The sequence below is a fragment of the Balaenoptera physalus genome, assembly GCF_965194825.1.
Source record: "Balaenoptera physalus genome assembly, chromosome: 3".
In the NCBI taxonomy this organism is placed as follows: domain Eukaryota; kingdom Metazoa; phylum Chordata; class Mammalia; order Artiodactyla; family Balaenopteridae; genus Balaenoptera; species Balaenoptera physalus.
Genome location: NC_138890.1, coordinates 21,365,728 through 21,378,869, shown reverse-complemented (window position 1 = coordinate 21,378,869; position 13,142 = coordinate 21,365,728). Strand labels below are relative to the sequence as shown.

Here is a 13,142-nt window from a genome sequence, read left to right as displayed (position 1 = left end):
TTAGTCCTAGAGTGGACTAATAGCATCCCTAGGAGTGGAAATTATCATCCTTACGTTTGAGCTGAAGAAACTGAAGCTCAAAGAGGTTATGTGAACCACCTAAGGTCACACAGTTGAAGTGACAGAGCCAGGAACCAAACTTAGGCTTCTTGGTCCAATCTGTGGAAGGTAAGCATTAGGGCTGGAGTTAAGCTGCAGTTGGGCATGGTGGGAACAAGGTAGGGAAATGTGGGGCACAGCAGGGCCATGGTTGGGGCATTGGAAGTGGCATGGGGGAGTGGCAAGGTAGGGGGCCTGCCTAGTGGCTTGTTGTGCAGCAGGATCATGACAAAATTTTTCTCTTTACCCTTCTGCAACTAACAGATTATGGAATCATTTATGCTTTTAAATCTTCTTTTCCATGTTTCAGGCCAATGTCCTATGGCTAACAAGTGCAGAGCCATGGAGTTTCTACTGAGAAGCCTTGACCCATAGGACCTTTGCTTTCCAAAGCCTTAGTTTCCTCATCTGAAAAAATGGGTCTGGGCCTCCAGTGGGGCAGAGTGTTGAGAGGCGTGAGTGCAATCATGTGCATCATGCCCTTTAGAAGCCATGAAGGACTTCACAAAAGATGCTGGTTTTCACATTTTGTTTTATCTTTAAAAAACACCCGTGGGTACTGGGCAGAGGGCAGGTGGGCTTCTGGGAACCTGGGAGCAGTGCCGAGAAGGGGAGTGGGTGACAGCTCTTCCTTCCCCCTGCCTGGGCTCGGCCTGGCCTTCCCCCACCCTCAGCCCAGAGCTGGTTTCTAGGCAACAGGATGGATGCAGGGATGGTTCGGAGGGGAGAGAGCTATAAATAGGGAAGGGAAAAACAAAAATAAAGTTCCAGAGAAGGCTGTGGAGCCACATTACTAAGGGTGGGGGTGGGAAGACAGGGAGGGAGATGGGCGAATGGTGGGGCAGAGGGACAGCCCCCATCCCTCCATCAGGGGAGAGGGCAGTTTCAGGTTACCCAGCTGGCAAAGGTCCACAGAGTGCTGACATGTGTGAGGAGGGGGTCTCCGTGTGCACAGCTAAGCAGATGGGGGTGACAAGGAGAAGTCAGTTCTGGTTAGAGAACTAGGGGAAGCTCAGAAGAAGAAAGGATTTCAACAGGCAGAGTTGCAGGCAGATGTCCAGGTGAAGGAAAGAAGCAGGCAAAGGAAAGGAAGGTGTGAACCAGGTGGGGTGGGGCTGGACTCACAGATCTCAGAGGCCTGGCCAGGTGTGGCCTCGCCAACCACACACACCGTGTCCACAGAGACGCAGCGGGGCTCTTCCTGTGCTGTGATGCTCGCCCTCCCCAGATTTCCCAGGCCACCTCCTTTTCATTCAGGTTTCAGCTCTACCTCGCCTCCTTAGACGCTTGACCTGACCACCCAATTGAATGCTGGTCACCACCCTTACTGTGTCACATTCTATCACATTACTCTGTTTTATGTTCTCCATAAAACCCAAAATTATCTTGATCCATATATTTGCTGATCCATGGACATGAGTTCTGCCAGGGCAGTGACCCGCAGAGCTGTTCCCTGCAGCCCCTTACTTCTAAGAACAGAGCAGGTGAGCAACACACACTGTCGAATGACTAAATGCACACAACGTGTGGGCAACCTCCATGTACACGTGTGAACAGAGATACACCTGCATCCATATGTAAGTGTGCACACTCAACACCCCCCCCCCCCACACACAATCTCACTTGCAGTCTCCATGAAATTGCGCAAGCATCTGTTATCTCCACTCTGCTGCCTCCACATTTTCCTGTTGTTGGTGGGTTTTGTTTGTCTCCCCTCAGAGCAAGTCCCTTTTGGAAAATTCCTAAGGAACTGGGCTTCAGAGTCAGGCTCGGGGCTGGATGTGGCCTTTGCCACTTCCCAGCAATGTGACCTAGGGCAGGTAACTCTGCCTCTCTGGCCTCCATTCTCTCATCCATAAATTGGGGCTAATAAGGAATCCTTGAGGACAGTTTCAAGTGAAATGAATGGAGGCAAGTGCTGGATGCCTGGGAGATACTGGGCACTGGGGAAATGGCTCTGTCCCTGTCCTGAGGGTGGAGCCCATGAGCTGTGTGTGCTCACACACGCACTCACAGTCAGGAATTCGGTCTGACACAGGGCTGGCATCTTCCATTGTCGCTTCTGGGCTTGTGCCTGGAATGCATTTAAAGTGACCCCTGCAGATGAGAACATTGGTCTCTGAGCAGAAAATCAAGCTCAGAAAACCAGGTGTGTGGCTTGGCACCCGGGAAGGAGGAATAAACCTCTTCACAAGCCAGATGGTGGACCTGGTTTGGGCATCTAAAAATGGATATCAGGTGCTGGTAGCTGGCAAGGGGTTGGCAAACTCAAATTCCTCAGAGGTCAGGCAGTTCATGAAAATGAGTGAAGTGGATGGGAGGAACACACTAGGGAGGGAAAGGGACTGTCGCCAACTGGAATCAAATGAAAAATATTTAAACCTTGTGCTAGAAAATTAAACATCTCTACAGGCCAAATTCAACCTAAGGGCCACGAGTTTGCAATCCCTGCAGACTGTGGGTTGTAAATAATGTCTTAATTCAGCCAGAAAGGATCTGGCCATCCTGGAACCCGCACGTTGAACCAGAGAATTGGAGTCCACCGGTTTGTTCTCCCTACACACACGTCTGCCATAAGCCTCCTACTTCCAGAAGTAAAGGCTCGTACACTGCAGGCCAAGGTGACCCGAGTGGATCCCGGTCTCCCCCAGCGTTCAAGGCCTTCTCGAGCCAGGCACCACCCCCCGCCCCGAACAGCTCAGGGAAGGAGGGGGCGCTAAACACCTGGCGGTTGACTGAATACAGCAAGCTCCTTCCAGCCCTTGGGGCTGGAGGGGCGAAGCAAGGTTTGAGTCGGAAAGGAGGTTGGACCTAGCAGAGAAGGGGCTGGGTCTTCCTCAGGCAAGAACGGGGGTTATTGCGGCAAAGCAGAGCCAGGCTTCCGCATGGGTGAGCCAAGTTAGCCCGCGGCTGCGGCAAAAGAGAGCAAGAGCACTGCATCGTCGGGGGCGGGGCCTATCCCTGGTTGGGGCGGGGGGAGCTTCTGTGCCAATCAGAGCAGTGCCTTCGCCTTGATGGAGGCGGGGCCTCTGCTCAGCAAGGCGGCATCTCCGCCCCCCTACTTCCCTGCACCGCGGCGGTGCTGGGGGCCCTCTAGTGCCAATACTCATCCACTCAAGGCGCCAGGTCGGCTTCCCAGATTTCTGCAGACCCTTGCTCACCTCAGCCGAGGTCGCAAACTTTCGGACTCCTTTCCGGGAAGGGTGGAGCACTGGTTGCCCGAACTCTGCTTTTTTCCGTGGCAACTGCCCATTTTCCCTCCCCTGGGATGAGTTTTTCTTCGGTGAGCAGGTGTGCGCAGGGGTATGTGCGTGTCAGCGTTCTCGCGGGGAGAGGTTTGAGTGAAGCAGCTTCTTCCAGTGACCAGGCTGCTGTTTTCCCAGAGCTTCATCACGGCGCGTGTGCAACTCTGAGTGCGCGCGCGGGTCTGCACGTGTCGGCCAGCGTGCGTGCACGCTGGTCCGCGCGTGCGTGACCATCGAGGCGCCTGCGCTGCATGCGCCTTGAGCCTGTCGGCCCTGCGCCTTGGCTGCACCGGGCTTCCCTCCGCCCAGCACGCCCAGTAGGCGCTTTACGGTCCAATAGGTGGCGCCCGAGGCCGCCTTCCCGCCTCCCAGGCCGCAGCGTGGCCCAGCCTGGGGGCAACCCTCCATCCAGGTCGTCCCCTGGGGGTGCGAGGCGGGTAGTAGCTGAGGCCAGATGTGGTCAGTCCTGTACCTGGGCTGAGTGTGCCGGGCCCCAAAGAGGGGCGTGGGGCAGGCTGGGACGTGGAAGCCTGTCGGTCGTCCCCATCCGGCGCCCAGCCCAGCCCAGCCCAGCCCTGCCCGTGCGGCGCCTGCTACAGACAGATTGGCTTTATTCATGGACACCCGGGGGGCGGCCGGGCCCGCCCGCCCGGGACACGCTCACACGGGGGTGGGGTACTCTCCATGCCACAATCACGACACACGACGCCCGCGCTCGGACCGGACCGGCTGGGGGAGGGGCATGGCACAGCCTGGCTCCTGGTTTTGGTTAAAAAAAAAGGTTCTTGGGGTCGATGTGGGAATGCGGTGGGGGGGTTCTGGGGCTGCCCGGGGCCCCTCAGAGAGCCTCTGTCGGGGGTGGAGGGGAGCCGTTGCTTTCCGATTCGTTTAAAAACACATCGAACATGCTACATTCGCGCAGACACTGGATGGGATGGGATGGGGTGGGGAGGGGGCAACATAGGTGGGGCGAGGCTACCAGCCATGGCCGCAGCCCCGGCCCTGTCCACGCCCCGGGGTTGGACGCGGGCAGGTGGGACAGACAGATAGACTCTAACACAGGCTCCGAGGGAGCGCCTCGGAGCGACGGAAGATCTCGTGTTTTAAGGGGAAGGGGTAGAAGGACAACCCTGGCTCTGGGGGGCGGGGCACGGGACAGGGAAGGGATTGTGCTGCTGGTGGGGGGCCGTCCTGGGCCCTTACGCCTCTGGCTCATACTCCCGATACTCCTCCTGCATCAGAGGGATGGGGGTGGAGTGGAGAAGAGCAAAAGAGGAAGGGGTTGGAGACCAAGTGGCCAGGCCCGGCCCAGAGACCCCTCCCCCTCAAGTAGGAACAGTGCATGTCCCTCTCCCTGGGCAGAAGAGAAACCTGGAAGTTGGGGACATCTGGGATGTTCTGGGCAGGGGTGCCTGGCACCCAGTGCTAGGCCCCATCTGTCCTCCCTCCCTGCTGCCACCTCTGGTGTCTGGGTTCTAGAAAAGGGGGGCTTGAAGCTCCCAGGCCCAACCTTATCCTGCCAGGAACCTCCCATCCCAGCTGGGGATGCCCAAAGCCCCACCCAGCCTTGACACCCCTCACCTGGGGCGGTTCCTCATAACTCTCCCCTTCTGGCTCCATCAGGGGCTCAATCAGCGGCTCCTCTGCAGCTTCCTGGGCCACTTCCTCTGGCTGCAGGCAGAGAAGAGACAGTGCCCATGAGGCCAGCTGGGGATGCCCCTCAAATTCCTACCTTGGGAAGCTTTTGGCTGATTGGGGGAAGGCTAGGCTTTGTTGGCAATGCAACCAGAATTTTTAATTAAATTGTTTATTTGGAGTGCCTTGGAAGTGGGATGGAGGAGTGAAATTCCTCCAATTATGGCTTGAAGCTGGGGGTGGCGAGGGGGAGAGGGCTCTCCATACCCCTCTCCCCAGCACGTGGCAGCCTCCTGCGCTTCCATCATATGGACTGGGTGGGATGGGGAGCTAGATGGCACACTCAGTCACCCATTTATACCTACCCTCTTTGTGTCAGCTCTGTGAGGGGGTGCGTATCAGGTCCCCAGAGATAACCCTGGAGGCTCCTCTGGGCTGGAAGGAGATGGAGACTCAGGGACAGGGCTGAGCAGGGGCTCTGAGCCATTCCCCTGCCACTTTCCACCCATCCCTCCCCCAGGGCCCTGTGTGGCCTGGTTTCTTCAGCTGTTGCTATTTTAAGATAAGCTGGAAGCGACAGCTCATGGTGTTGCTTGGATGTGTGAGCTAAGACTCTCCCCTCCCCACTGCATCTGCTGTCCAGACCGGTGCAGACCAGCAGGCACGCAAATAGGGGGCTGCCAGACACATGGCCAGTCCCCTGTGGGCGAGCACATGTATGTGCACAAACACGGGACTGAGCTGGCTGCACACGTGGGCACTCACAGTAACCTGAGGTCCAGGCACGGCTGCACAAGGCCACATGTGGGGGAACCTGTAGGCAAGGGGCACACCACCTCCCCCACTTCCATATGTAACCACTGTCCCTCCCTACTGGACAGAGGTGAGAATTTTGGGACCCTGGAGGGCTGGCACCTCTACACTCTAGTTGCTCCGGCTCCATCCAGGCAGCTTCAGCTCCTTCACATTACCTGTCATGGGCCCTGTGGGCACATGAGTTTACACTCCTGGCCTGGCTCACTTTCCCCAATTACAAGTGGGTCCGTCAAGGCCCAGGAGGTGGGGAAATTTTAGTTTGCCCAAAGTCACCCAGCTATGACCAGAACCCAGGAAAGAAACAGACTATTAAGAATCCCAGCTCTGCACATTATTGGGTAACAACTCAAATGTCCAACAACAGTAGAATGGATGTGTGCTCTGTCGTCCTATCACACAGTGGTTACTGCACCTCAAGGATGGGGAACCACAGTGCACACCACAGCATGGTTGACTCTCACGCTTACTGATGAATGAAAGAAACCAGGTACAGAAGAGCATGTGCTCTAGGATAACATTTATGTGAAGCTGAAAAACACCCAACTTATTTGTGGTGATAGAAGTCAGGAAGCAATTAGCTGTGCGGGGGGAGACAGGGCCAGGACAAAGGTGAGGAGAGTCAGGCGCCTGGGGTGCAAATGAGACCCTGGAATAAGCATCCTCCCTTAAATTTTGTGCCCCAGATACCTCACTTCTCTCACCCTAGTCTTGGCCCTGGGAGTAGGGACTGGGAGGAGGTGTAAGGGAGGCTTCTAAGGGGCTGATGTTCTGTGTCTTGATCTGGGAGTTGGTTATTTGGGGAGAGTTGAATTTGTGAAAATTTCATGGAGCTGCGTGCTTTCTGCATGAATGCTGTACTTCAATAAAAAGTTCACTTAAAAACCATCCTAGCCTGGCCATTCACTACCTCTTTGCCGTTAGGTAAGTCGTTTTACCTCTGATCTCAGCTGCCTCGGGTGGGAAATGGGATGGTGTCTCTGCTTTGTATGCATATGGGGAGGCTTCCATGATAACGTATGTGAGCAGACTGGAGGTAGAGACAGAAACTTGCGCCCCCGGCTTGCATGGGTTCTCCATGGGCCCAGTGGCCCCAAAGGCCTGGCTTTGGATTGTAAGTCTGTGATCTTGAGCTCCCTTGAGAGAGGAGGCTTGAAGTGTCAACAAGTGCTGGTAAGAGGAAGGCAGCCTGAGAGAAATGGTTCTGTGCAAGGCCCTCACCAAGCCTTGAGCTGAGAGCTCAGGCCCAGACCTGCCTTCTCTGCACCCCAGCTCTCAGCGCTGGGCCTGGCCTCATGTTGGCACCAAGGGACTACAGTGACATGAACCTGAGCTTATCCTCCCAACCACCTTCTCAGGGGGGCAGTCAGGATTTGTGATCTTGGGCAAGTCATTTTACCTCTCTGAGCCTCAGTTCCTTCATCTGTAAAATGGGCTAATTGTGATGCCTTCTTTACAGGGATGTTGTGAAGATTCAATGAGTGACTCCATGTACAATGTCTAGAACAGTGCCTACCCACACCAGAGATCAGTGAATGGGAGCAATCACTGGAAACATAAGGATAAGAAATGGAAAGTCACACAGCTGATAAAATGCAGAGACAGGACTTGAACCAGAACTTCTGAGTCAGGTCCCAGCTTTCAGACAGGGGAAGGAACCAACTGTGCAAAATGTCTAGAGTGGAGGGTGCTGTGGGGTCTCCTCAGCATGGATACCCTCATGCTGAATGCACACTGATCTCCTGATCACGCTGAAGGAAGCCCCACCCCCACAGAGGCAGAGTCTGCACTTACACGTGGACAACACGGAGCACCCCATGGGAGGCGTGTCTGTACAGACATCATAGAGACCCACAGAGTGCACTGTCCTAGCACACCTATGGTGACACAAGACCTTGGGGGCGCACACAGGCTGACCATGTGATCATGGGGCCATCATCTCTTACTGAGCACTCACTATGCCATCCAGGCTTTTCACATCAGTAGTTCTCAAAGTGTGATCCCTGGACCTGCAGCATCAATATCACCCAGGTACTTGTTAAACATGCAAATTCTCGAGCCCCACAGACCTGCTGAATCAGAAATTCTAGGGATGGGACCAACAGTCTGTATTTTAACCTGGCCTCCTAGTGATCTAATGCACACTTAAGTTTTTGAGAACCTCTGAGCTACATTATCTCTAATCTACCTAAAAGTCCTCTTGTGCTCATCTCCCGTCTTAGAGGCAAAGAATCAGGCTCAGAGACATGATGGGACCTGCGTAGGGTCACACAGGAAGTAGTGGAGTTGGGATTCAGATCCAGCTCTGTGGGGCTCCAGAGCTCACAGCTCTCACCCTACAGCATGTCCTAATGAGGTATCTGACTTCATGCACACGTGGGTAGCCGCCACCAGTTGCCTGGGGTAACATGTCTGCACAAATGTGTGACACAGTTAACCCCTCCCCATGGCCCACTTCTGCTCATACCTGCCTCAGGGCCTTTGCACGTGCTCTTCCTACTGCCTGAAATATACTTTCCACATGGCTTGCCTCATCCCTTGGGTGTCAGCTCTAAGGTCACCTCCTCAGAGAAGCCTTCCCAAATAAGTAGCCCCCTCACCCCTTGACTGTCTGTCCCCTCACCCTTGTTGTCTTTTCGTCATAGCACATACCCCTGTCTGAAACGATCCTGCTTACTGGTTAGCTTTTTACTGTATCTTCTCCCACTACAGTGTCAGCTCCATGAATGTAGGAACCTATTCTGTCGTAACCCCTAGAACAATCCCTCTCTGGCATGAATACTTGTTGACTGAAAAGACATGAGTGAACAATCAGTGACATATGTGGATGAGGCCAAAAGTGGTCCAAATGACACTCACAATCAGGACACATGCATCCAGCCAGATCTGGGTCACAGTCACGGGGAGTGCCATGCCCGTACACAGCTTCATGCAGACTCATTCTGAGCTGCGTCTAGCAGGGCCCTGCAGAACGTGAGGCAAGGTGGCTTGTGCCCCAGGCTGGCTGGGGGAACAGGGAGCCTGGTGGCAGGTTTATGGGTGTGCCTGGCACGTGTGTGTGTGTGTGTGTGTGTGTGTGTTGGAAGGATAGCTCACCTTCAGATCGGTGGGAAATTCCTCCTTCTTCACCAGGCCTGTGGCTGCTGCGATATTCCCAGCCCCAGAGAACACGGCTCCTCCCAGATGAGATGCCTGCTCCTTGGTTTTCTCAGCCACTACGTCAGGGAGAGGGTTGGGGGCCAGGGTGAAGCAGGCATAGATGCCACCCTCCTCCATAGTGTCCCAGGGCCTGCCTTCCCATGGAGCACACCCCCAGGAAGCCTTGGGGGTGCCCTCTTCCACCACCCCTCCCCCCTCCCAGTCTCTGGGTGCCAGCCAGATCCCAGGCTAGGGTGAGGACACAGGGCTGAGCAGGGCTGGGCTGGTACCTGAGGCCACTCCTTGTACAACCCCCTCTCGGGTCTTGCTTCCTATAGGGACAAAAAGGAGCACACGTAAGGGCTCTGAGCCGAGGGAACAGACTCCAGCAAGTACAGTGGTTACAGAGTGGGCAGAGGGACCCAGTCAGCAGTGGGCATCCTGGCCCTTCACTGCCTCCTTGGGTTCCCAAATCCCACAAGTGCCCCCCATGCCTACATCTTCAGGACTTCCAGTTCTCCCCACTCTCTGTCCCCTGCCACCCCCACCTGATATGATACCCACACCTCTGGTGGATGTTGCCTGAGCGCCAGCACTGGGAAAGCACTCTACCTGCGCCGGTTCATTTAATCCTCTGTCCAGGATGGGAGCAGATGGGGGTGGAACTGGGGGCAGGGCAAAAAGGCTCTGTATTTGGAAAGGTGCCCCTGATGCATAACTGCCCACATCCTACCCGAGGACACTCACATCCCAACATTCCCCACTCCATTTCTTCTAAAGACTCTCTTCTAACTAGAGTGCAAATCCCTCCTTCTGGCCGAAGTTGGGAGAGTCTTAGATGCAGAATGGGTGTATAAGGGTGACGTGAAGATGGTGACTGACACCCATGGCATTGGCTGGGTCTTTCCAGGAGGGTAGCGACTGGGAAAGGCAAGAGACCCTAACCTGAGGTGGTGGGGGGTGGATGCCCTCAGGGGAGTGGGCTGTCTCCCATCCTGAGGATTTGGCAACCCAGACAACAACTGACAGAGCCAGAAATGGGTGTCTGGGCCAGCTGAGGCCAGCAGAAGGAGGGTGCAAGAAGACAGGATTCTCAGGGTTAAGGCCAGCTAGACCCAGAGACTGGCAGGGGTCGGGGGTTGTGCATGCACATCCATTTATTCCTCCCACAAATGCTTGTTGGCACCTGCTCTGATTCAGGTTCCAGGCCAATGGCTCACTGTCAGATGGGGGAAGGAGAAGAGCAGAGTTGGTGCCCTGGACCTCAAGTAGTGGGGAGAGGACTTCCAGCCTCCAGGGGGTATGTGATGGGGAAGGGGGCACTGCCTGAGTCTTGACAAATGGGGAGCAGGTGGATATGCAGAAAGGAGACTGAGGAGGGTGTCCCAGGCACAGGGGACCATGTGGGCAAGGCATAGAGAGGTGTGTTTTCAGGGCCTGCATGGAGCACATCGACGGGGTCTATGTGCTCGAAGCAATGGAAACTGAGGCAGGACCACAAAGCATGTTGAATGCTAGGCTACAGGGAGCTGAGGCTTTGATGAGTAAGAACTGGGGGCCATCAGGAGTTCCTGGTCAGGGGGAGGAGCAGGAGGTGCCCTTCTAAGGGGAAAGGGAGGGGCCGAGTCTGTTAGCAAGGAGACAGTGTCAGGGGTGCCAGGAGTCCACAGGAGTGAAAGGGCTGAGGGAGAAGGGAGGAGGGAAGAGGAAGGCCAGAGCTGGGGTCCAGCAGGTGTGGGCTCAAGCCTTCTCCTAGTCTCCATCACCTCTGCCCTAGCTCCAACCACCCTCATCTGGAGACTATGTTACCCCCCAGCGGGCCTCCCTGCAATTTGTTCTGTCCCCAGAGGCCTGAGGGACCTTTCCATACTGAAGTCAGATCCGGTCGGTCCCTGGCTTACAGTCTGTCATGGAAATTATAATAATGCTTTGCCCGGGCCTGCAAGGGCCCCTCATGAACTGGCTCTTGCCCACCTTTCTGATCTCATTTCCTACCACTGCTTTCTGCCCTCTGCTCTCGAACCCAGTGTCCTTCAGCCCATTCCAGGCCTTTGCACCTGCTTTTCTGCACCCCCTTCCCACCCTCCTTATTCTTCGGGCTCAGCTCAGATGCTACCCTCTTTGTTTACCCTACCAAAGTGGCCCTCCACCCCAGCCACTGGATGTCAAATCCCACTACTGGAATACTTGGCATCACTGTCGGGAGAGCCGGCACCTACCAGCACATAGTATGTGGTCAATAAGTATTTTTCAAATTAGCACAACTCCAAGTCTGCCACAACCCTGGGCAAGTTAACCAGCCCTCTACAGCCTGAATAGGAGATAATTCTACGGACCGCACAAAAGTTAAGCCCTGAATCAGCAGACAGAATTCAATCAGTTTCTTGCCTCCCTTTATGCAAATGATCCTGCAGGCTCCCTCTTTTTTCCCACTTAGGGTGAGACATTTTAACCACTTGGCCTTTCTCCTGATGACAGCTGGCAGCTGCAAGGAGGGTGCACCCAGAAGAGAGATGCCAGTGGTGGAACCGCTGGGAGGAGGGAGACCCAGAGAGAGATTCAGAGGTGGAAGTAGCTGGAGAGGAGGGCTGGGAGGGAGCCCCAACAATACAGGGGGGAGCACAGCAAGGGGAGGGGGCATTTTGGAGTCCATAAAGCTTGACTCAAACTCCAGCTTCGGGTTTTATCAGCTGTGACCTTGACCAAGATAGTTAAACCTCTGGGAAGCCCCAGTTTCCCTGGTCTGTGGATGGGCAGGGAGCATTAAATGAGGTAATAGATGTTATGGATGTATTTCACAGGGTACTTGGCAGAGAGTAAGGGCTCAGCACCAGGTAACCATTAATAATGGGAAGAATAAGGAAAAGAAGGCTGTCTCCTTTGATCCCCGCATTGGTCCCTGGACTTTCAGCTGAACCTCACCCTCACCAACCTTTCCCCCATTCCCCCTCCGGTCGGTCTCATCACTGGCCCAGGTTCCATCGCTGGCTATGACTTCAGTGACCCCTGCTGACCCGGCCCCATCTGCTGACTCATATTCTCCTGCCCAGACCCCCCACTCCCTCCTTCTAAGGACCTCGGCTCCACTCCATCGGAGGACACCCAAACCCCTGCACCCCGGAAGCCCCGCCCCTCGCCCACCGACGTAGAGGACACCCTCCTTGGTCTTCTCCGCGGCCTCGGTGACCCCCTGCTTGGTTTTCTCCGCGGCGGCCACGACGCCCTCCTTGGCCATGGACAGGCCCTTCATGAACACGTCCATCCTGGCGGCCTGAGGAGAGCGAACACACGGGCACGGATGTGCTGGCCCCGCGTTCTCACCCCAGCCCTTCCGGAGGGACGCTGGTGTCCCCTCCCCTCCCTCCTGAGACCGAAGGCGCCCTTCCGGGCCCGGAACCCCCTCCCGCCTTACCCCCTCCCCAGCGCTAGGCCACAGGGCCGCAGCGAGTCCTAGCGTCCTTGAAACTGGGGACGCAGGAGAGGCCACCGCCTCGGTTATCCGGGGCCCTGCAACCTGCAGCCCCGGGGAACCGGAGTGCTGGGCAAGGCGCGAAGCCCCGGGGCCTCTCTGTACACACACGACAGAGTCACACGGCCATGCACACAAACATACTCCATGGACACGCTCACGTGCACAGAGGACATGCAGGCGTTCAAACGCGCCTGGACACTCTGACACACGCGGGGCACACGGCCGCGGACGCACGTCCACACGGCCACCCAGGCAGTTGCAGACACCGAGCAACAGAGACACATATCCCGGGGCGCACACTGACACGCACCCACCGGCGTCCTCTTTCAGTTCTCCAGCCCCTTCCCCATCCCATCCAGTTCCCTCTCCATTCCCAGCCATTTCCTCAGCCCGGGCGCCCGGAGCGCGGCCGCCTCACCTGGATGCGGGTTCCGGGCTGGGGATGGAGCTGCGGCTGCGGCTGCGGCTGCAGCAGCGGCAGGCGGATGCAGGGGCTCGGCTAGGACGGGCTGGTGTGGGCTCGGGGCTGATGGGGGATCGGGCAGTGGCCAGGCGCTCAGCTTGGTCTGCAGCAGGCGGGGCGCGAGCCCTGAGCTGGGGCGCAGTAGTGCCCTGGCCTTGGGTGCGTCGCCAGCCACCGCTCGCTCCTAGCGCCCTGCTCGCTCGCGCGCTTCTGCTCTGGCTGGGGCGCTGCGGCAGCTCTGAGCTCAGCGCCCCCACTGGCGGCCGCGCCACCCCTC

The 13,142-nt window shown here is 56.4% G+C and overlaps 1 protein-coding gene across 1 annotated transcript; it reads right to left on the bottom strand.

Annotated features, from left to right (window-relative positions):
- Positions 1 to 3,938: 3,938 nt before the first annotated feature.
- Positions 3,939 to 13,142, bottom strand: SNCB (synuclein beta). The gene is made up of 6 exons (XM_082456347.1): positions 12,821 to 13,142; positions 12,072 to 12,201; positions 9,221 to 9,262; positions 8,889 to 9,007; positions 4,926 to 5,015; positions 3,939 to 4,576 (listed from the first exon to the last, which is right to left on the bottom strand). Exons 2-6 carry the CDS (start codon positions 12,190 to 12,192, stop codon positions 4,544 to 4,546), a joined length of 405 nt encoding a protein of 134 aa, XP_082312473.1. The 5' UTR covers positions 12,193 to 12,201; positions 12,821 to 13,142; the 3' UTR covers positions 3,939 to 4,543.